Raw genomic sequence first — 24,283 nt, forward strand, 5'->3', positions numbered from 1 at the left:
CCAGCCCTCCGTTTCGCTTCCCTCATTCCCTCTCTGCCCCGCCAGAGTGGAAGGCTGGCTCTCGATGCTTATACAACATTATATACGGTTTTAAGTGTATGCATACACGTACAGATTTCCGTTCGGCCGCGTACGTATACCCAAGCAGAATGCCTCGGCACCCACCCCACCACCAACACCCCTCCCCCTCCCCTAACCATACCAACGAGAGGTTCACGGGGCCTCCTACACCCCCTTCGATCTCTCTCCCGTTCTTCCTTCTCGGCTAGCGTTGGCGGCGCGGTGACCTTTGACCTCCCATTACCGGCTCGACTGACCGACGACTCGACTCCCTCGCACATACAGGGCCCGGAACACGTTGTACCCACTCGACGATATAGACGTACACGTTCCGGCGCGGAACGAGCCGCGACCAGGGGATCGATGGTGCAAGGAATTTTAGGGAATTGAATGTTAGGATGGGGTAGTCTCAGGTGGTCGACGAACAGGTCGGGTCCACCTCGGTCGGAGAGGTGGGCTCACCGGCGAATAATGAGGAATCGCAAAAGTGATTACTAGAACGGCGGATCGTTACGGAAATGTCGATCTTTAAAGGTTTATTTGGAGAAAGTGGAATCATACGGTAATTTCTTTACCGTATCGAAGGTTCTATAAGGTAAATGTCTCAGTGGTTAAACGCGTCTTGGTGATTGGATACTATCGTGAATTTTTGTTAATATTAAATTTTTTAAAAATAATAGTGAACTTCAGAATAGAAAATAATTATTGTTAGTTGTTTCTTATCATAAATCATATAAAAATGTTCGTGAAAGCGCGATGTGTTATTTAAAAAAGATATTATCATTTAGCAATCATGAACTTGAGGCGACATGAATGTCTTCGTAAATGTTTTGATAATATTGAGAGCGCATTCCTTAAGCTCGTAAATAATAAATAATTCGTGTCTTTCTATTGAGTGAAGTTTTCTTGAACGTATTAAAGTCTCCTAAATTGATACCAACTTTGTTTTAATAAAACCATTTTCTTTTAATGTTGAAATTACCAAGTTTATTTTCTGGTACATGAGAATGCTGATTGCGTAGTCGTTGGACGCTTGTCCAATCACTCAAGCAGCATCGAGCAGAGAGTTCGTGTACGACTTAACAAATTATTTTCGTTACATTACAGTAGGTAATTTTGTGTTTTTTATATTAATAACAATATTTAATTTTGGAAGCTCAAAGTTTTTTTACATATTTCATACATAAATATCATATTACTTTGACACAACCATAACCTAAGCAATTTTCGCACTGAATATTCATTAAAAATTACCTTTTTATTTTATTTCTTTTGTTTCGATAATTTTTTATAACAATATGACTTTTAAGATGACAAAGGGAAAGGTGAGTAAAAAAAGTTATTCTACAACAAAACATGAATAATGCTGTCAAAGCTGACAAATATAAAGTGTCTCGAAGCCGAGTTTATATTAAAAGTAAAAGAACAATTCCTTTAATTGCCACAATGGGCCTATCAACGTACCTCACATAAGAAGAAGTTGTTCAGTAGATTTTCTATCTTGGAGAGCAAGGATTTCCTGTTACAAAAAACCAACTGTTGAACAGTGTACGGTCAGAAAATTAAATTTGTTACGTTTTTATTTGAATTTTTACAACATAAAAGAAAAGTATCACATTTTACTATTAAAACTGAGCTATGAATTATTTATTGAATGTCATGTCCAAACACTGGGACAGCTAAATTTAATCACTAGGACATACCGTAAATTCCGTCCAATTATTCGGCCAAATGAGCGCTTTTAGATATTCATTAATTTTAATACTTTTTTTCACGTGAACGCTTTCTGATAACGACTTGTCTGGAAGAAGAAGTTCTGCTCTATCGACTGAATGTACTTTTTTGCCACTCTGTATTATTTTAATATATAAAAAGTCTTCGTAACCACAATCTTCGCTTTAAACGTCCAACCACAGGGACATTTACTTTATGTAAAATTAAAATTGTACGAAGTTTGTTGGAGTTCTTAATAGACTGAATTTTAGACAATTGGGTACATGATAAATGTGTAATATTTGCAGTATAGTGATTATTTTATTAGTGCCGGGGCTGGGCTCACAAGAAGAGGTTTGTAGGTTTAACGCTGAATTTTGAATGAGGTTCGGTACGGTAGGTGAGAGTTTGGAATTCTGAAGCTAATGGTATTGCTTCAGTTGCATGTTGCCATTAGTTTATGAGATATTTAACACTAGAACTACCGACGATAAACGGATATCTATTTCGATCAGTCGATAAACACGACAAACTTTTGAAAATTTATAAGTTAATGAATTTCTTCACTTTCATATTGTAATAAAAATTACAACGGATCTGACAGAATGTATTATTATAAGATTTTAATCATCGTTATAAGAGTGTATTAGCAAGTCATTTTGACAACATAAAGTTATCAGCTATATATAATTATGAGATATTACGTAAAAGTTGTTAGCTACATACAGAGTGTTTCCGAACTAGTGTTACAACCTAAAAGGTTGTGATTTTACATGGAAAAATAAATGGAAAATGTAGAATAAAATGTTTTTGTACGATGCCTCGTTTTCGAGACAACTGAATGTGAAAATCTGTTGGATGCGAGTGCAATTGTCTAGGATTTGGTTCACACGTCTGTTCATTACATTCCGTTTCTACTTATTACCAACACGAAAATACACACACGTTAGATGAATTTCGGAAATTGATTATGTTGAAAATAAAGCATCATGCCAGAAAATTTTATTCTATAGTTTCGACTTATTTTTACATGTAGAACCACATTCTTTCGGGTTGTACTACCAGTTCGCAAACATGTTATGTGTAGGCAACAAAATTGACATTAAATATCTCATAAGATGATGGCCATATGTAGCTGAAACAGATATTGTTGCTTCAGCATTCCAAGGTCTATCACTGTGCTGAAGCTCATTGAAAAGTCAGCTTTACACAGGAGGACCTCTTCTTGTCAGTCGTAAATATTGGATCGAATAGATAGTTTTTGTGTTTTGTTTTTTTATTAGATATGATGGATTGTCTGGATAACACGTTGTCTGCCATGATGATCACCGATGATCGGCGCCATTGAATTACACGAAGAAACATTCAATTTCTAAACGAACACATTTAACATTTTACAAATATAATTATTAGTATAGTAATAATGAAAGTTACGAGTATAAAAGTCATCGCGTAAATACTTATATTCCTAATAACAAAGGCCTAAAGAAGTGTATCTTATTTGACACTGTTAGTACAAACTGTGACAATCAAGGTGAAAAGAAATTAATATTAATTGCGAGTTTTTTAGAAACGATATGATGATTTTTGGCAATCGGTCTTCGGTCAGAATAACGCATCAAAATAAAAATTGTCATGTTTGGTACATTTTAACTCTAACAATATCTTTTCCACGCACTTCACAGATGTTTTATGGTCATGTAACTGTAATGCCACTTCGAAACTCATGGTGCGACAGGTGTCGAATATGTATTTTATTAATTGATATATTTGGAAGATTATTAGAATAGGAGACGAACTGGAAATATCAAAATATAATTGTAGATTCAATTCATGATAATGTAAGTATTTAGCGAGACTACAAGTGCGTTGTAGTGACATACCATAAGAAATGCAGAAACTTACCGTTCAACCTAATAACTTACCTTATATACCAGTACCAATTGGTATACCTTAAATACCAATTAAATAATGGTTACAATATGTAACGAAACTGATTAACAAATGAAAGATTGGTATTTTGTTGTGATACTTGCTTAGATATCATATAACTTCACTACACGTTAATACATCAAGTGAATAATATATTCATAAAATTGATGAAGTATTATGATAGTGTTACATACAATATAATTATGAAATTATAAACCAATATATCATGGATTGTTAAAATACATAGTAATTATAGGTAGGGGAAAGGTGTCTAAAACGATCCCTCGAGGTGAAATGATCCCTGGCTGTTCTGTGGCTATTAGTGGTGCTATATCGTAATATTGTTTTACAATAGTTCTCCGCGGGTGTCGCTAGTCGTCCCCTAAAATTCCGCGTACATACCAGTGTTCTGTTTGTTGTGCACAAGAAAATTTTAAAATTACTGCAAGTCATGTAAGGTAAGGTATTTTTCAATGTTGTGTAACTTTTGTCCTAAACGGTTTATTGTGACAGCTGCTTTTTTCGCGGATTTAGCCACAATTCAATAATAAGTTAATTAGTGTTTCGTTGCCGCATGTAATAAGTTGAGGTTATAATCAACCACTGAATGTGAGTTGGTTGTTTGGGGTCAAATGATCCCTCTTTAGTATGGTAAAATGATCCCAGGAATCATTTTACCCATATGCTATGTTATTGTTTTTTGTTTTAGTTACAGCAATGCCCCGTCAGTATAAAAGAAAAACAATGCGTCAAAGCTGGAGCGAAGCTTCAATGACAAGTGCTCTAGAAGCTGTTGAACAAGGTTTGCCTTATAAAACAGCAAGTAAACAATTCTCTATACCAGTGATGACTCTGAAAAGAAGAGCCAAAGGAAAAAATATCCATGCTATAGGTTCAATAAAGCTTCTGGGGAGCAAGCGTACAGTTTTTACACAGGAACAAGAACACGAACTTGTTCAACACATACAGGATATGGAGTCCAGAATGTATGGTTTGACGACTCGAGACATCCTTTCTCTCGCGTATCAATTGGCTGAGAAAAATAAAATAAAACACCCCTTTTCTACGGAAAAGGGTATAGCCGGTATTGACTGGCTAAGAGGATTCCGCAAACGAAATCCTAATATCAGTCTCCGCACTCCCGAATCAACATCGGCTGCGCGAGCGCGTGCTTTTAACAAGCCAGTTGTTGATACATTTTTCCTTACGTTGAAAAACATTCAAGAAGAACATTCATTCCCTTCACATCGCATTTTTAATGTTGATGAGACTAGTTTAAGCACTGTTCCTACGAAAAATACAAAAGTGTTCGCAAAAACGGGTCGTAAGCAGGTGGCAAGAGTAACGTCATCTGAAAGAGGCGATACAACAACTGCAGTTCTGTGCATGTCAGCTTCTGGCAACTTCATACCACCAATGCTAATTTTTCGCAGAGTTCGGATGAAAACTGAACTAATGGATGGTGCACCTCCAGGGTCTGCTTATGCATGCAATGCGTCAGGCTGGATGAAATTGGAAGTGTTCGCACAGTGGTTTGAACATTTTTTGACCCACGCAAAACCGTCTGCCGAAGATCCCGCACTTTTAATATTGGACGGTCACCTTTCACACACCAAAAACTTAGGCGTCATATTAAAAGCAAGACAACATAATGCCACTATTTTATGTCTGCCACCACACTGCACACACAAACTCCAACCGCTGGACGTTGGGGTGATGTATCCATTAAGCGTATACCATAACCAGGCTTTAGAGAAGCGGATGAATAATAATCCTGGAAGAGTGGTCACAGTTTTCCAAATAAGCAAAATTTTTTCTGAATCTTACCTGAAAGCTGCAGTTCCTTTAAATGCCATTAATGGATTTTCAAAATGTGGTATATTTCCGTATAACCCTGATGTTTTCTCTAATGTCGACTTCATTGCTGCTGAAACGACTGAACAGTCTATGGAATCTGACACTTCAAAACCAACTCCTTATATTGGTTCAGTATCTAATACGATACAGCCTCCGGCTTTACCTATTGCTTTCCATTCCTTCCCGCAGGATACAATTATGCAACTATCTCGTCAAGCTACACCATCACCCACATATGCAGAACAAAATAATTCACCATCGCTCTCTATCATTACAACTTCACCCTCCACAATAACTATGCATAATCCCATGTCACCGATTCCATCAACTTCTTTCGCTAATTTCACTCCAAGCAATATTCAACCAATGCCAAGAATATCAGGGAAAAGAAGTCACTCTAGGAGAGTACGAGGTAACGCATCAATACTAACTAGCACTCCCTACAAAAATCAATTGGAAGAGGAAAGAAAAAAGAAAACTAATTTGGAACGGAAACGAGCTTTACGCCAGGAAAAGAAAGCAAAGATTTCTACTATCTCCCAAAAAGGAAAAGGGAAAGGAAGGAAGAAAGGGATCAACCAAAAAAGAAATAGTAAAGAAAATAGGCACCAAATATCGGAATCGTCTTCAGACGAAGATGACACAGAATGTCTGTTCTGTAATGAGAAATATTCGAGAGACAAGGGAGGTGAAGGGTGGATAAGATGTTGTGTCTGCTTGAAGTGGGGGCATGATGATTGCGTTGGGATAGACAACAACAATGACGCTGATGACTTTACCTGCGATTTCTGCCTCCAGGATCGCTTCGCTGGTGCACGAAAAACTTTGCGTCTGTGAAACTGATCTCATTTTCTTATGTTTATTGGTTTATTTTAAGTATTTCTACTCAGTTATTATGTACCAAAAATTATCTATGTTTTTATTTTTTTATGAGATTATTTTATGTTCGTATATTTTATAATTGAGTTTAATTCCTGTTTTTATTTAAATAAAATGTAATAAATGAGATGCTTTTTAATGTTCGTCTTATTTACTATCAGTAGGTATAAAATGATCCTTAAGCATGTCTTCAGAGAAATGTAAATAAAACATATAATTGATCAGGTAGCTACATTTTATTTAAGCCAATGACAAGATAAATAGACTAACTTCCAAAAACTACTTTACTTTTATTTAAATAATGAGCATTTGTATTTTTTATATGAATTACGCCTTAGAGGGATCGTTTTAGACACCTTTCCCCTATATCTCGATATGATCTGCAAGAGTATGCAATGGTAGACTTTCAATAGGCTTAAATGAAGTTTAATGATGTTTAACTGCATGTTTAGCCCAAAATATCGAACTGTAGGTACAGATAAGACATCCGTTTTTACTTATTTTAACCAATCTTAAACAAAGTTAACGGTCCCGACAATTATTACCTCGTAAACTGTGTAGAGTAGGCTCTAACTTAACACTAGAACTATCAGCATTGAATCTATGCTAAGTTAAATTGTGTAATATATTCCTAATATGAGCAATATATAATGCAATATAATTTAGTATACTATAATATAAAGTGTATAGGATATTAGAGGTTAATATAAATTACGATGAAAGTATTTGTATGGTTTCATTAATTGTAAAATAAAAAATCTGAAATCTGTCATTTTGACGGGTTCGGTAGTTCTATGTAGTGTTAACACGCATGTAGTGATCACTGTTAGTAACTTCCATTCAGAAAAGTGCAGCTAAATATTCTAATCATTATACTGGAGAAGCTCGTGTAAATTCATGTTTTTAGAGGCAAAACGGTCAAAACGTGGTGACATGGAGAAAAATATTTCCTTCACTAGGCTCAACAGACCTGGAAACTTTACCATATTTTATTGTATTACTTATTTTATTTTGTTTCATTCACTTATGCAAGCTCGAAATACATTAAGTCTGCAATCTACTAATAAGTAAAAGTAATATGCCATATGCGTCGACCTAATATTATCATTAGCAGAATGTATCGAAACAAAAATGTAATCGAATATATTTGTCGGTCGACTACGGATAATCATATAATTTTTAGATGCAAAATGTGAATAAATGGCGTCACAGAGAAACTTATTTCCATCACTAGGTTCAAAAGAATCTGGGTTATTAAATTTTTAATTTGTTGTTTTACTTTGTCTCACTGATTCACGTAAGCATTAAAATAGTATTACCTTCAATAAAATTCATTCAAGCCAAAAAAACCCTAGAGACGTATGGTGTGGTCAGACAAAAAACTTCCACGTTTTTTGGGCCGCGTCAAAGTCGAATAACCCTTTGAACTCAGAAAGAAAGATGCCTTTTGGTCCCCCAGGAAAGTCAGGGAACCGTATATTTAACCACTTGTTGTTCCGCATCACGATCACCTTCCGTTTCGGTGGAAGAAGAAGCCGTGTCGTTAACACGAAGATACGATCCCTCGACGACGTCGCACCGTTTAACGCCCCTTTCGTCTCCGAGAACTTCTCCTAATGGATTCGCCGGCCTACTTCAAATTGCCGCGGGAATTGATGCTCCGGTTGCTCCGAAAGAACTTACTTAATGACGGTGAATCAGTACAAACGAACCTGTTCGCGCAACTTTCGGCACCGGCCATTGCACGGTGCCCCCGATCCTAGGAGGCTCGTTGTAATTTCATTATTTTTCACAAGAATTCCGCCTTTCGAATCGAAATTTACGTATTTTGTAAATTTAAACGCGTTGAAAATTGCCACTTTTATGGTACATCACAATAATGCTGAGTTAATACTAGGTTTTCAAACGAGAAGTACTACTTTTCTTCAGTATTAAATAATATGTTATGAATGTTTATGCAAATACACGCATTTTTGGGATAAATTACAGGAACTGGACACAAACGGATGTTTAATTAATTTATTTAATATTCTACCAGGCTGCAAGTAGAATGAAAACATTATCATACTTCATCAAACTTTTAGTTATACCAAATTTTGTAATTATTGTGTATACTACACATTCATAAGATCCACCATCTACCAATTATTAAGGTCTGCAATATTTTTAAGTATTTATATATTCTCGGAAATATTTCTTGACTTCCTCACTAACGTAGGTAATTATAATTTGTATCTACAATTTATCATTATTATTTTAGTGGGAAAGTACTTGCACATGAAAGTTGGCATACTTGATTGTTTCAAAAAAGCTTTTATCATAGACACGATAATCACAGATGTTTTCAGTCCACATTAATTAAACATATATTTTGAAATTACATTCTTTAACTTTCTGAGGTTAGATGATTTACATAGTTACAAGTTACTCTACTGAAGCATAAATGTTCCCAAAATACACAGTGCAGTAACGCAAATTTTTACCCCAACTGTATAGAATGCTATTTACAGTACCTCTAACAGTTGATTAGTTTTTTGTGAATTTGATAAGACACAGAAATATTGAAAGAAACAACAGAAATGCTTGAAGGGACGAAAGTTTGTGACTTAATTATCCATTGATAATTGTTTCAGTGAGGGAAGTCAGTTCAGTTGACGACACATTCTACTTAGGGTATTCTTTTTAGAAATTATGATTAGAAAGAATAGAAACATCAGTACCGGGAAGTACAAAATTAGATACGTATTGCATTCAATTTTGTACTCTGAAAGTGTTTAAAGAAGTGTTCAGAAAATTTTCGTTTGGTAAAACGGAGCTTCACGGTATTTTCATGAAAGTACAGCATTCTATTTCGTCATTATACTGTACCATGAAAGGATTCAATGGAGTGACTAGGAAATGTTCGATCGTTGATAGAGGAATCCACTATACTTTTATGGCAGTATGGTATTCAATTTTATCACTATATTGTCGACGTTTGTGCATTCATAGCGTCCCTTACTTGGAAAATGCAACAAAATAACCATTTTAATGACGTTTAATACTATTTATGTGTTTTTATTAATGTATTAGGTGTACCAATGAGTAATTCACAATTTCCTCTTAGTAAATTTGTAACGTAGTTTAAATTCAAAACCCATTTCTGCTCCTACAATCTTTCAAAATGGCGGCGTGTATTGAAAAAAGTGAACAAATTTCACTGAAACAACCTATGCTTTTGATTCCTCCGAAATCAAGCATTCTACTCGACAAAATATAGTGGAGTACACATCGATACACCTCATAGTAAAGCCTCTAGTACATAATTGAAAATTCTGCCCCAAGTGAATTTTTAAATATTAACCTCAGTAATTGTGTATTTTTGTAAACTTTAGTAGTCCATTTATCACCTCATTGCACCATAAAACGATTCAAAATTTTCGTTCCAAGAAACGGAAATCCACAATATTTTCATGTAAGTATTAAGGCCCGTTTACACATTCAAATAATTTGCGCAAACTGACTTGTGAAATCACATTTGCGCAAGCAAAGCGTTGCGTTTAAATGGAAACTATCGCCCCTAGGAAATAATTACCATTACATTTCTTATTATTTAGTTTCTAATAACTAATTACAGTTATCGTTTATTCTTTATATGCATATAAAATAACTAGACTGCGGATTTTATGCATTTATAGACTTTAGAGCTCTGTGAATTACAAATTTTCATCAAATGCAACGACTTTTCTATTTTATTCTTAACTCAATAACATACGTATGCGAAGATAGAAATTCCTACTTTTGTTCTTACCTTCAAGAATTACTTTATAAAATATAATTTTACATAAAAATCGGCAGTCTAAAAATAACTGTACAATATACATTGAATGTGTAATGCACAAGTCAGTTTCCGCGTATCATTCGAATCAATATACATAGTACGACATGTCAGTTCGTTCGCACAAATTTGCATGCACACGTTAGTTTCCGTAAATTATTCGAACGACTATACATAGAATACATTGTCGGTTGATTTGCGCAAATTTGCATGCACAACTCAGTTTCCGTAAATTACGTGTAAACTGGCCTTTACATTCAATCCCGCCATTTCACTGCACTACGAAATGCATCAATGAATCGACCGGGAAAATTTTTGTTCCTTGAAACGGAACTCCGTCGTGCATTTCCGTGAACAATGAAAAAAAAAAACTTTTGTGGAGAGGTACAGAGAGAGAGAGAGAGAGAGAGAGAGAGAGAGAGAGAGAGAGAGTGGCAGCGGGGCCCCGCGTGGGGGTCCTCATCGTGGAGCACCCGCGCCGCCAAAGAAGATGCTCACAGATATTCCCAAGAGCAAAAGCCTGCAACCGAGGTCACTCCTCCTCGTGGGAGGGCCCCCAGGCGCCGCGTAGCCTCCCCCGTCGGCTTCGGCCGGCAACGAAAAACAAGACTTTATGGAGCTACATCGGCGTAGTGTACGCGGTTGCTTCGGCCCAGGGCCGGCCGAAGGCCAACGAAACCGTGGACGGAGCCCGCGAGCAAGCTCGAAAAAAATTCACCTTTGAATAATTGTCCGGCTTACTTCGTACGGTCAAATCCCCAGGCGGAATTAATGAAACGAGTCGCGGACGGAGGTGTTTCCGGGCGGCGAGGCGGGGCGCGGCTTGGAAATTAGGCGCTGCACAGTGGTGTGAATCAGAGATGGGTAAACTCATTATCTAGATAAAAAGTTTCGAATAACGAATAAATGATAAAAAAAAGTATTTTGTCATTTTTAATTATTTATACGTGGAAATTTCAATTTTTATAATTAAGTAATACTTTCTTATGAATGAATCGACATTTGCCGAACAATTATTGAATCTTATTAATTGTTTAGAGCTTAGGACGATACCCTCAGATACTGCTGCTTTTCACTGTGTATTATTCGAATACAATTCTGCACAACTCTGGTGTGAATCTTGTTCCTTGAAAAAAGTTTGAAAAATAAAGTTTTTGTTCAAAAATTGTGAACCGATTTCGAAATGTGTGAGAAAGTAGAAAATCATTTCTGTCTTTATTATTTGTACAGAAGTGCAACAACGGTTAAGATAACTTATTTTCTCTTACTGAATAGCATTAAATACATTGTAACCTTTTTTGCAATGGCCCAAAAGTCATTAGACCATTCTAAAATATAATATCTTTTTAGAAAGAGTCCGCCACTGTCAAGAACAAAATGGTGGACATTTGAAGGACATAATCTACAAAACTAATTACAAATAATTGTCAAGAAGTATATTTACTGTTTATAAAAGCACAAATGTGAATTTTTAATACATAAAAGAGTAATTCTATTTTTAAATGGTCTAGTGACTTTTGGTCTATATACATATAGATATTGTATTTTTAATTTTGCGCCGTCGTCAAAAAGGTTGCAATGTAGTTAATATGCTATTTAGTAAGAGAAAATAAGTTTTCTTAACCCTTTCTGCACTTCTGTATAAATATGAAAAACAGTAATTATTTTCTACTTTTTATTGCATTTCGAAGTCGGTCCATATTTTTTGCAAAAATTTATCTTATTTCGTACTTTTTTATGTAGGGAGCAATACTGGTGAGACCAATAAGCGAACGTAAGATGGTTTTTAGCATCATTAGTTAGGCAGTAACCGTAGGAAAAAATCAAAAAACTACTATGGACTATTTACATGAACATGTTTTTTGTGCGAAAACAATAATTTATAATTTTATTTTAGCAAAACTGTTTGTCGTCGGTATGCCGTCGGTTGTGGGAATGTTGGTTACTTCAAACAATTACTTAAGTTTAACGTTATCTGCAGTGGTGGGAACGTTAAGTAGTCTTGTCGTGTCTGACTATAGCGACTATAGAGCAGAGTTGGGCAAAGGGTAATCTAATTACAAAATCTAAACTATAATTACAATGTAATTGCAAAACAATTACAATGTAATGGCAATGTGATTGCAAGACAATTACAATCTAACTGTAAAATTACAATGTAATTGTAATTGTAATTTTCTTGCAATTACATTGTAATTGAAGGGTCCAGGGAAAAAACGATGGTAGTCTATTTTGTAAATTTTGAGGTACTAACCGAATTCTGTTGTCTGCTCGAAGTACTAATGAAATGCCAAACGTCAGGGGGAAAGAACGAAGAGAGTCAAAAACTTGAACACGTCAAAATTTCGATTTAAAGGGTTCAAAAACGCCAAAATAACGGGTTACAAGACTTGGAATATTCGAAATCGTGGTTTTAAAGGGTTCGAGAAAGCCAAAATCACGAGTTAGAGAACTTGGAAAAGTAAAAATTGCTGTTTCTAGGGGTTTGGTAACAAAACAATTGTTAAAATTGCCTTTTTTACCCCTGGAAAGATTTATGCGAATAAAATACTGCCACAGGTAAACTTAAAAGTTTGTTTCTTGATTTCTGGAAAATCAAGTTTTATGGACTCTCATCGTTTTTCCCCTGCACCCTTCAATTGTGATTTAGATTTTGTAATTAGATTACATTTTGCCCAACTCTGCTATAGAGTATAGAGACAAATTTCCCGCAATAGTTTCAGAAAATTCCTAAAAGTTTCACAGGTTTCGTTTAGTTGTAATTTATTGCGTGTTGAATGGGAACAGGACGAGCAAACGTCGCGATGAAAATCGACGAGTGATCGAACGAGAAGCGTTTCGTGTAAATGATTTAGAAGGATGTTCGTCCGGTTCTCGCGGGTCGAGCCGAGTGATCGAACAAGCTCGTAATCGGTTTGCAGTCGGCCGAGTTACTTCACCATTACTCGTTTATCTACTTCTTCCTCGTTTCCTCTCATCCCACACCTTTGATAGAATGCGTGCACGTAAACCGTGTGTTTCGTGGTGCAGGGAATCAAAAAGAAACATGTAAATTTCTTACATAGTTTATTTTGTCTTACATTGATTTCAAATAAATTTGTTGTAGAATATTTAAACACTTTTAATATTGTTTAATAAATTCAGAGTTATATTCCACGCAAATGCTTTTGCCAATGAAATATTTCTACGTATATTTCTTTTCTGTTGTGGATAAGTAAAAAGGACGCCATATTGAACTGCTCCCATATATTTTGCTACCTCAGCTATCTTTTGCTTACTGTTTCTTCTAAATTATCAGAACGGTACATTGTTAATATCGTCGAATTTGTTTCTTTCACTGTCTATAAGAATATAGAAAAAATATACAGCTCTATTAAAAACAAAACATTAACAGCCCTGAAATTTTGAAAAAACCAAGTTCGAGAGGAATGTTCCTTGTACCACAATTGCTATTCTACTTGTGCCTTTTAACCCGGTAAACAGTTTAATCTGATAATCGGGAAGAACTTTTAACCTGTCATACTTTCTTCATTTTCCTCTTTCTTTACTTAAAATGTCCCACGGTTAATTTTATTACAGCGTTTATACTAGTCTCAATTGCATTCTTATTATGTATATTGCAGAATATGTACATGGGATCAAGTAGCTTTTATTCATCTTTAATACCGATACGAGTTTATGATGAATAACTCACCCGCTTAATAAGTTAACTTTCCCAAGATATCGTCTATATATCTATAAATAAAGGGGGATTCCCATTAAAATTATTGATTCTGGATGATAAACTTTATTCCTTCGTCAAAACAGCACCCTTCGTTTGCCCGAAAAAGCTTGATTATCCAACATCATGTCGTCTGATGAATTCATACATTTAAGGTGCTACTGCATAAGCATAAACTCAGAAAAACAGAACGTAATATGCACAAAAAAGTGTCGTTTACCTTTGAAGGACCTTCAAAATACTCTTGGTGGGACTTTTTTTTTAATATCAGCAGAAGCATATCTTGAAATTCTATAAACTTTTTCTACAACAGAATCCTGCGAATGCTGACTTGCGGATTGGAATGAAACTTTGTGGATTTATAGAATTATTCAAGACAAAAATAATAGTATGTTTCATTCGTGCTCAAACGCCTTTTAAGGGATGTGAAAACTAAATAGTGTATAACAATTAATGTATAATAGATAGAAAAAATGTTCCAATCAAACTTTTAATGGTACAATAAGCGCTGTAAACTTGCCTTAATAATATTTTCAGAAAAGTAAGTTAAACTTTTGTTTTTATGAAACAACTTTTTCCAAAATCTTGTTAACACAAGTTTACAACGCTTATTGTACCATTAAAATGTTCATTGAAACATTTTTTCTATCTCTTATACATTAATTGTTATACACTATTTAGTTTTCACATCCCTTAAAGGGCATTTAGGCAGGAATGAAACATACCGTTATAATTCTATAAATCCACAAAGTTTCATTCCAACCCGCGAGTCAGCGTTGGCGGTGTTCCCTTGTCAGTCATTTTTTCGTACGCTCAATCCAAATGGAAATGATTTAGATATTCGTTATAGGTATATCTTGTAAAATGTTTTTATAAGGTGGAATACGAGGTTTCGTGCACAATTGGATTTTCCGTTAATTCAGAGACCGATCGCCCGTGTGTATCGTCTTAAGGGGTCATGCTCAGTCAGGAGGCCGAAAAAAGAGTGTTATTTAGGAATTTTTTTCTCGAAAACTATAAGACCTTGTTAAAAAAATGTGTTTGTGTTTCAAAGATTGCAGTTTCTAGATTATAAGGTAATTTTTCTATTTAAAAATATTTATTAGTAAATAAATGGTGAGCGATCTTCCGGATGTCTCTTCACAAAAAATGGTCTGCCGTGATCACTGTAACTTCATAACGGTTCATCTGAAATTAAAAGTTCAGTAAGATTTATGTAATGGAAGAACCAATATTGTCCTTGAACGTGGGGTTTTTCGAAATATTGATTAGGAACAAAACGGCGGACATTTTCCTGAAAGAGTGCGATTCTCACCTAAAAATCACTCGTTTTTGGTCAATTAAAAAAAAAGTATGAAATGAACAAAAGAATCCTTCGTTCAAGGACAAGTTTTTCTGATTTGAAATTAGGCGCAAAAGGCTTCATGTAAATCGACACAGTAGTTTTCGAGAAATATTGATTACCGATTTGAAAAATGTAGTTTCGAGAAAAACGCGTTTAAAATTTCAAGTCAAGCTTACACTTATATAAAATGTTCATTTTTTAACGCCTGTAACTCTGTCATTTTTAATCGGATTACCTTGAAACTTGCACAGAATATTCTCGAGGTGTTGCACTTAAAGAAAATGTAGAAAGTGAAAAATCGATTTTTTGACAATTTCTGACTGAGCATGACCCCTTAAACCACTGCAGGCTTGCGGGGAAAGATAGGGACAGAACCATCCAACGCGATTTTTTTATGACTGGCGCGTGGAAAACTCGCGAGCAGTCTGTTACGAATTTACAGGACCGTAAATAATACCATGAATACGGGACCGGGGTATGGGACCGGATAAACGAACGATAAAAGCAATTTCACCGGGATGAGCGCACGTGCTGGGCACGTAGGAGGCGAGTTACAAGCGAAAGCCTCATTAACCGGACTGTACTCGCAAGAACGAGATAATTAACGCGTTAAACCGGCGCCACGTCAAGTTATCAGGCCTCTGCCCGTTTAATTACGCATACCCACGTGTTGTCGCTACCCTATTCGACCACCGGTGCTACACGTTCGGACGATCGACAGACTGAACGGATCGAAATATAGGTTCTACATGATTAATCCTTGGGTGAAATGTGATCAGATGTTTTATAAAAAAAAAAGGTTTAAGTGGGTAAGTAAACATAAGTAGGTTTAGGCAGTTAGTAGGTAAATGATGCTTGTAGAGTCTATAATAAATGCAAATCCCATTTGCATAGATAGGTTCTATCATAATATGACACTGAATAGAGACGCATAGTGAAACGGAAGAGAGTGATAACAGGTAGAGGTAGTAGGTAGATACAAGTAGGGACAAGGAAAAGAAAGGAAAGGGATATACTGTAGAGTCTCCTGTATCCGAACTAATAGGTAGATATAAGTATTCGGATAATAGGATAATTAGTTTTCTAATACTAAATTTCGTTTATTTAAAGTTATTATGTGTTTATTTCGTTTATTTAAAGTTATTATGTTTTTATTTCATTTATTTAAAGTTATTATGTGTTTATTTCGTTTAATTAAAATTATTACGTCTTTATTTCGTTTATCTAATAGTTACTCACTAAAATCTTCGTACACCCCATAGAAAAGGTTATTTTTGTGAGATGCATCGTTTTTTCTTATTTGTTAAAATATTCGGATTAACTTCTGAAGAGCACCAACACCCAATAGCCCTGACCTTGACCTACGTTATAAGGTCACCCTCCTGAGTAACCTTCAAAAAGTATAAACCACCGATCATTGGTTATTAAAAAATTATTAACAAACAAATATTGAAAAACATACCGTAATTTTCCCAGAAATATGAACAATTGTAACGTAGTGTGTCTAAACTATACTGTTCCAAGCATTGTACTGATCTCAGTTGGTTTAGAACTAGTTAAAAAACAAAGAAAGAATACCGTTCAAGGCATTATATAGATCTGAGTTAGTTAGAGCTAGTTAAAAAACAAACTGGTAGAATAAATACTTGCTTATTTTGTTGTTGGATTCCATCAATAGTTCGCGGTGATAATGATACATTTTTTCTTGAACTGTCTGTAATCAACTTTGAAACATTCTACTGATCAGAGTTGGTTACAGACAGTTCAAGCATTTTTTTTGTTCATAACTTTGTAATAACCAGTGATCGGCGGTTTAAAAATTTTGAACGCTATTAGGGAGGGTTATCTTGATAACATATGTCAAGGTCAGGGTCATCTGGTGAGGATGCTTTTCGGAAGTTTATCCAAATATTCCTGTAGACTTTTTTGTTATAAAATGGTAAATAGTACCTTATATGTTAATAAATGAACACGATATTAAACGAAGTTATTGTTTGTACTAATTAAAATCACCTTTTTATGGGGTGTGTACAAAGATTTTCGTGAGTGAATGTAGGTACCAAGAAAATTTAATAATTTGTTTCAACATTTATGGATCCCATATCTGTTTCACTACTAAGTTCGATACATTCTTCAACATAAAAAACTACGCATTTACATTCTCTTTGCCTCTCAAACCATAAAACTGAGAACTTCACATTTTCACCCATACAATATTAGTTTCCTACTAAATCTTTCTGATCAGAATTAGTTTCGATCGAATCCTTTTAGCATACAGTTCAAGGTAATTTTTATATTTTGAGTTAATTTCTGTAAATGAAAAGAACCTGCTGCACTTATCGTTTTTTGAGATGTGTAAAGAAGAACAAGAAAAGGATTTTCTGGAAATTGTTAAATAATATTTATATTTTATTTTGGGCTCGTCTGAGACTCCATAGTGTCACGTACACTCAAAAAAGGGACGCTGTCACTCTAAAGGTTAAAAGTTCAATTTTATGTACTATGTGTATATAATAAAAAAATATACTAATTGTAAGATATATTAAACAGTTTACGCCAATAAATACTGTATCACCTGCAGCTAGCATGATTTTCAGATGGCAAAAGTTAGTATAGAGCTCGTGTTCAACGGGATGAAAAGAACTTCGTCCAAAGAATAAGAGTCACGAAGGTACTAGAAGACAGTAGAAAAGGTGCGGCCGAGCATGAGGTACAGGTATTAAGGGATGAGACTGGAACGGTGAGAAAAGCGAAATGTATTGTACGCTTCCGAAATTCGTTCTGGACATTTTTGCCCCTATTGTTGCAGATTTTAGAAATGGCTGACAGTGTACGGTAGGAATCTTGGGTAATAAGAAATTATGGTCTCCAATTATGCATCGTTATTGTCAAGAACTTTCCTCGTTTCCTTAACTTTTTTTTTCAAAATGACAAAAAATATAAAAATGAGAAAAATATCACTGAAATTTCTTTCTTCCCGTAACTATATTATTGGGTTAAGAATAATACAGAAGTTTGATGTAAGTTTTGTCTTTCATTTGTAAGAAATTGTAGTTATGGGAAGAAAGAAATTTCTTTAATATATTTGTTATTTTGTGAGTAAAAAATTTTTGTTTCAATATTCCTGCATTGTAGGTGGCGCTAATCGTATTGATTCGAAATTGTGTTGAATACAAACGGTGCCCATCATAATGTAACAAACTATTAACCGATTTTGAAAATTCTTCTGGTACTCTTTTTGTAGTTGAATCATCTATTGCATGACTTACTATTGAAAATTTGGAAGCATAAATTCTTTTGTTATTCACCTATAAAATTTTTTTTATTTACCTGAATATATAGTAAATAAAAACAAGGAAGCTGATTTTCTTGATGTCTGCAATCTCCAGAATTACTTCTGGATCTCTATCATCAACAGTTCCCCAGACACAAAAGGAATTCGTGTACTTATCGCAATTGTACATTTACTCGAAAAGTTAAAGATTAATATCAGCAAACTAGTATTTCACACTGACTCAAAGAAAACGAATAATATTTCTGTTTGTTGAATCCATTTTGATATCGTCACCACGAGTTTGATTCGGTACGATGTTATAATGCGAAGGGGTTAAAAAAATTTCCCAAGTGTCATCGTTTTTTTCCGGCCGCTAAACGGGAAACGGGCCTTAAGGTGGTTCGTACCCGACTCTCTAGTCAATAAAGCATCATATTAATAATTAGTATTAAACACCCGCTAATACATTTTAATAACGTATAAAAATTACATCTATGAAATTCAACATTTCCATTGATAATTCTTCATTATATTGTAAATAAAGAATATTTTTTGGTTAGTCGTATGACTCCACGGTGCTCGTTTCTGGTATGTTTGGCAACGTTGTTTTGGCACGCATATCTATATACGTGGTGCGTGTTCAGTTTTCCTGTGTAGTCAATATTCAATATGTTTATATGTAAAGTTTATTATATTCTCGTGCATTATAATTTAAAAATTTAGAATTCACTAAAACACAAAACAAGTAAGATATTTTTTAAATGTGTTTGTATTTCGCGGGTATGACCCTACTTCAGCAACATTGCCAAGTCCTCCAGATAGTCCCAATAACCTACATATACTGGAGTTTATTGTCAAATATCTTCCTGGAATGTTCGGCATGATACAAGGTTTAGTTCATTATCAGAAAGCTCAGGATTTATACTATCAGTGCCTAGTTTTTAGTTAGCACCTTTAATTTTTGTGAATCGAAAAGATTATACTTCCGGTAAGAAATCGTAAGACTGCCATAAGAGCTGTGTTGAAAACTCAATTTTTAACATGCTTTCTCTTATTTATTTGATCGGCGACGGAGTTTCAAATTTTGTGTCTGTATTTCATTCTAATAAACAATCTGTATGCATTTTATTTAATTATGTAGTCTTTCGAATTTGGCACGAACCACCTTAAGGGGTCATGGTCAGTCAGAAGGCCGAAAAAAGAGTGTTCTTAGGGAATTTTTTTGTCAAAAATTATAAGACCTTTTACAAAAAATGTGTTTGCGTTTCAAAGATTGCAGTTTATGGATTGAAGGTAATTTCTTTATTTAAAAATATTTATTAGTAAATAAATGGTGAGCGATCTCCCGGATGTATCTTCACAAAAAGTGGTCTGCCGTGATTACTGTAACTTCGTAACGGTTCATTTGAAATAAAAAATTCAGTAAGATTTATGTAATGGAAGAACCAATCTTGTCCTTGAACGTGGGATTTCTCGAAATATCGATTAGGAACAAAATGGCGGACATTTCCCTGAAAAAGTGCAATTTTCACCTAAAAAATCACTCGTTTTTGGTCAATTAAAAAAAAAGTATACAACGAAAAAAAAAATCCTTCGTTCAAGGACAAGTTTTTCTGATTTGAAATAAGGCGCAAAACGTTTCATGTAAATCGACACAATGGTTTTCGAGAAATATTGATTACCGATTTGAAAAATGTAGTTTCGAGAAAAACGCGTTTAAAGTTTCAAGTCAAGCTTACACTTATATAAAATGTTCATCTTTTAACGCCTGTAACTCTGTCATTTTTAATTGAATTACCTTGAAACTTGCACAGAATATTCTCGAGATGTTCTTCAAGAAAATGTAGAAAGTGAAAAATCGATTTTTTGAAAATTTCTGACCGAGCATGACCCCTTAGGTCTACTTACGGGCGATGACGTGATCTTTCAAGACCAATCGCTCCACTGTAGGTACTATTCCCTGCGCGTCACCATCGAAATCATATTATTCCACGGGTGTTTCAATAATTGACCGACACGTGATTCGTCATACGAAATGAAAACTGTCCGGCGGATGGCGAATTCGCTGAAGAAATCGCGCGCTTTGCCGTGGTCGGATGAGTCCCACGCAGAGACGATGATTAAAATTGTAAATATCTACGGGGCCGACCCCCGGTGTTACGACCTTTGCGCGCACCTTCGGCACCCTACCGGCTCACCCCATATATCAGCGGATATTAGATTATGGTAAGAGGTGAGCATTAACGAAGGTGGATTCGCGCACACCTCGTTTGCCGCCCTTAGACGCCGTTCCACGTGCCATTTTTCACGCACACCGGGTCTCATCCTTCGTGCCGATCGCCGATTTCTCCCCGGGAGCTGTGGAGCCTCTTGCCACAGTTTATCGGGCTGTTTGTATCGGCTGATTATCGTGAATAATTGATCTAATACGAGTTGGGAGATTCGAACGGCGAACGCGCATTTGTTCTGGTTGCAAGTAGGTGAACAGGCTCTGGTGAAAGCCGCTTTCGATGGATCCAATCCAGAGGTAGGCAGATTTTTATTTAAATAAAAATTCAAATAACGGATGAAGGATAAAAGAAGCATTTCGTCATTTTCAATCGTTTAAACGTGGAAATTCCCATTTTTGTAACAAAATAATACTTCTTCTTCTTGAATGGTTCGACATTTGGCAAATATTATTTAATCTCATTCAACTGTTTAAAGCTCAGAATGATGCCCTTAGATACTGTTGCTTTTCACCAATAAAATTGTGCCCAACTCTGATCCAATCAGGTGAACTGCTTACGCGTAGGCCGCCTTACTGCTTCTTTTCCTGTTCGTTAACGTGTGGTCACTGTGAAATGGCAGATGTGTAGAATAACGATGAAAATAAAGTTTAAAATTCGTATTCTTATACAGTGGGTAATCACAATATTCGCACGCTCATTAAAACAAGAACTTTTTGAAAATTGGACCGGGTGACTTGAGTTTTTTTTTTGTGAAGTTGGAAAGATTAGTTCACTAAATGGTGTGCAGAAAACATGATGAAAAAGTTGCAATTGGTTGGAATCACGAAGAAAATAGTAAAGGTCGCTTCTTACAACTTTTTTTGTCTAACACTGTAATGAAAATTTAATAAATACATTTCAAGATTTATATTAGTTATGTATATGCTGAAATTTTTATTGAAATCTATTGCTATAGAAACGAGTGGTAGCCATCGACAGATGGAAGGATCTTTAGATTTACTACAGTTGTAGGGCAAAATTCACGAAAAACTGCAATTTTCAATATTTTTAATAGTTTGTACCTCACAGAAATGTTAACCGATTTCCATGAAATTTTCAAGATGTATACAGGGTGTAACAAAAGTGTTGCAGGTCTCTGAAATGGTAGGTCACTCGCGAGGTAATTTGGAACAAGTTTGCGATGAACTTGGGTCCGTTTCGGAGCATTCGTGAAAAGGTGGAAAGGTTTCCAGCCCTTCATAAATTTGTTTTTTTTTTTGCACGAAGCCGAGCCTCTGTTTAGCTTCTGTTTACTTTATTTAGATTGGTTCCTGAGAGAGACCCCTCCTCCAGTGATGGGAATAACGCCGTTGTTTGTGTCGCATTCATCGAGGAATCATTGTATTTTAGAACATGTGACACGAAGTACTATAAGTAGACTGCGGATTTTATGCACTTATAGCCTATACGGGCCTGCGAGATGCAATAAAAGAGAAAACTTTCATCACATCCAATGATTTTTCTATTTTATTCTGAACCCAATAAGATATTTACGAGAAGAAAGAAATTCCTACCAATGCTCTTGACTTTATGAATTACTGTAAAAAATGTCATTTTCCATAAAAATCCGCAGTCTAACCATAAGATATTAGGTCTATATTATGCTTGTAGATTACTGTATGCATATAAGCATATTTTTTGCGAAGTCAGTATGGTAAAATTTTGTTAAGCAGTTAAAAATTTATATTAACTCTCGGAAGACGAATGATTCATTTTGACCCGTAGCAAAATTTCTCTTGTACGTAGGTTTCAAGAAGAAATTGTGCATAACATTTTAAATATATTTTCAAATTCATATATTACATTTATATATGACTACAAAGAATACGACAATGGTTATAGATGGGTAAAAATGACCCTGCATTCGCTGGACGAGGGGTAACGAACACTCTTCATATTACAAAATAATAGCATGTATGCAAATGTGTACATATATATTTACAAACTTATTCATAACAAATTAAAAAAAAATTTGCTTATACATAGCAATCTACAACTGTAACGTGTTATGATTTCATTTACTGTAGAATCCTGTACAATCATTACGAGAATCGGTTCTATAACCGTTTTGGAATTTATACAGAACCTAAAAAATAATGATTCTAGAACTGACATGGGAATTGATATAAGAACCTTAACTGAAGCTAATACAGTATGAAATTTATATTCTTCAGAAGAGTTATTCAGAATAAAGGTTCTTCATGCCTGTTTCGAGAACCTAAATCGATATCATAACAGTTTTCAAGCCCTGAGATTTACCCACTGAAGTATTGACATGCATTTAGGAGTCACCCTGTATATTCCAATGTCGTTTATGCGCCCATAGCATTCGAAAGGTTAAAGACCCATAGATCGTTCCACAAACTGAATCCCATTCAAATAATCTATTACCCTCTCCACGCATTAAAAAAACCTGTCATATAGACGCAATAAGAAAGAACCACCAGGGGTGTACAGAAACTAATCCTTTTTCGAACATTCCGACTTCGAGTCGTCGCAAGCGTTTTCGCCGCTGTGTGTACAGGGTGTATAAAAATTATATATCACGACCACCATAGCGGGATTCTACACATCTGGATTGGTAGAGAGCTGGTAAAAAATAGACCGCAAAATTGACCTTAACCTTGAAACTCAAAGTCAAAAGGTTAACATTTTTTATTCTATTGTATCGTACAGTATTCATCGAAGAGGAACAAAAGTCTCAAAGTAACCATAGGTCTCAAGTCAACCGTTCACATAAAAAAGCAATGTTAAAGTTTCGATGATTTTTAAACACATTTTATTTATAATGTTCTTATACTTTACAATGCAGTATAGAATAAATAACGTGCTATTGTCGAAGCAACAGAAAATTAAAGTTTAGCTGGGGAAATATGTTATTATTTAGTGAGGAATAATCGACAAACCTGCAAAAGACGATTCATATCGTTGTGATTTTCAACGGCAAGATCAGTTAGTAACCAAGAATTAATATTACGCCATCTTACTAAACACCGAGAAGCAGAACAACTGTGCATCTATCGGCGTAAAAAGAACGGGTTATCGTTTTCGTTCATGGTTATCCACTAATGGGCTTAGGTAGAATAATTCGTCGAGTAGGAATCAATCGTATGAATCCGATCAAATGACCACGTCGCTCGATGAAGTTTTTGCTGTTGGATACATCAAAATGTTAACATGTTTTTTAAGCAATTATTCCAGTAGCAGCTTTTGAAACACATGCGAATATAAACACATTGTAACAGTAAAATCATTCTAGAAGTAAAATGGAAGTTTAACATTATTTTTTAAGAGAACAGCTGACTTGAAACCCATGGTTCCTTTAAGACTTTTGTTCCTCATGATGAGTACTATACGATGCAATAAAATAAAAATTTTTGACCTTTTGACCTTGATTTTCTAGGATAAAGGGTCA

The 24,283-nt window shown here is 35.1% G+C and overlaps 1 protein-coding gene across 1 annotated transcript; it reads left to right on the forward strand.

The window, feature by feature from the left end:
- The first annotated feature begins 4,449 nt into the window (after positions 1-4,449).
- LOC107190790 lies at positions 4,450-6,399 on the forward strand. Its single transcript, XM_015579673.1, has one exon. It carries the CDS (start codon positions 4,450-4,452, stop codon positions 6,397-6,399), a length of 1,950 nt encoding a protein of 649 aa, XP_015435159.1.
- The last annotated feature ends 17,884 nt before the right edge of the window (positions 6,400-24,283 follow it).

The sequence above is a fragment of the Dufourea novaeangliae genome, unplaced genomic scaffold, assembly GCF_001272555.1.
Source record: "Dufourea novaeangliae isolate 0120121106 unplaced genomic scaffold, ASM127255v1 scaffold222, whole genome shotgun sequence".
In the NCBI taxonomy this organism is placed as follows: domain Eukaryota; kingdom Metazoa; phylum Arthropoda; class Insecta; order Hymenoptera; family Halictidae; genus Dufourea; species Dufourea novaeangliae.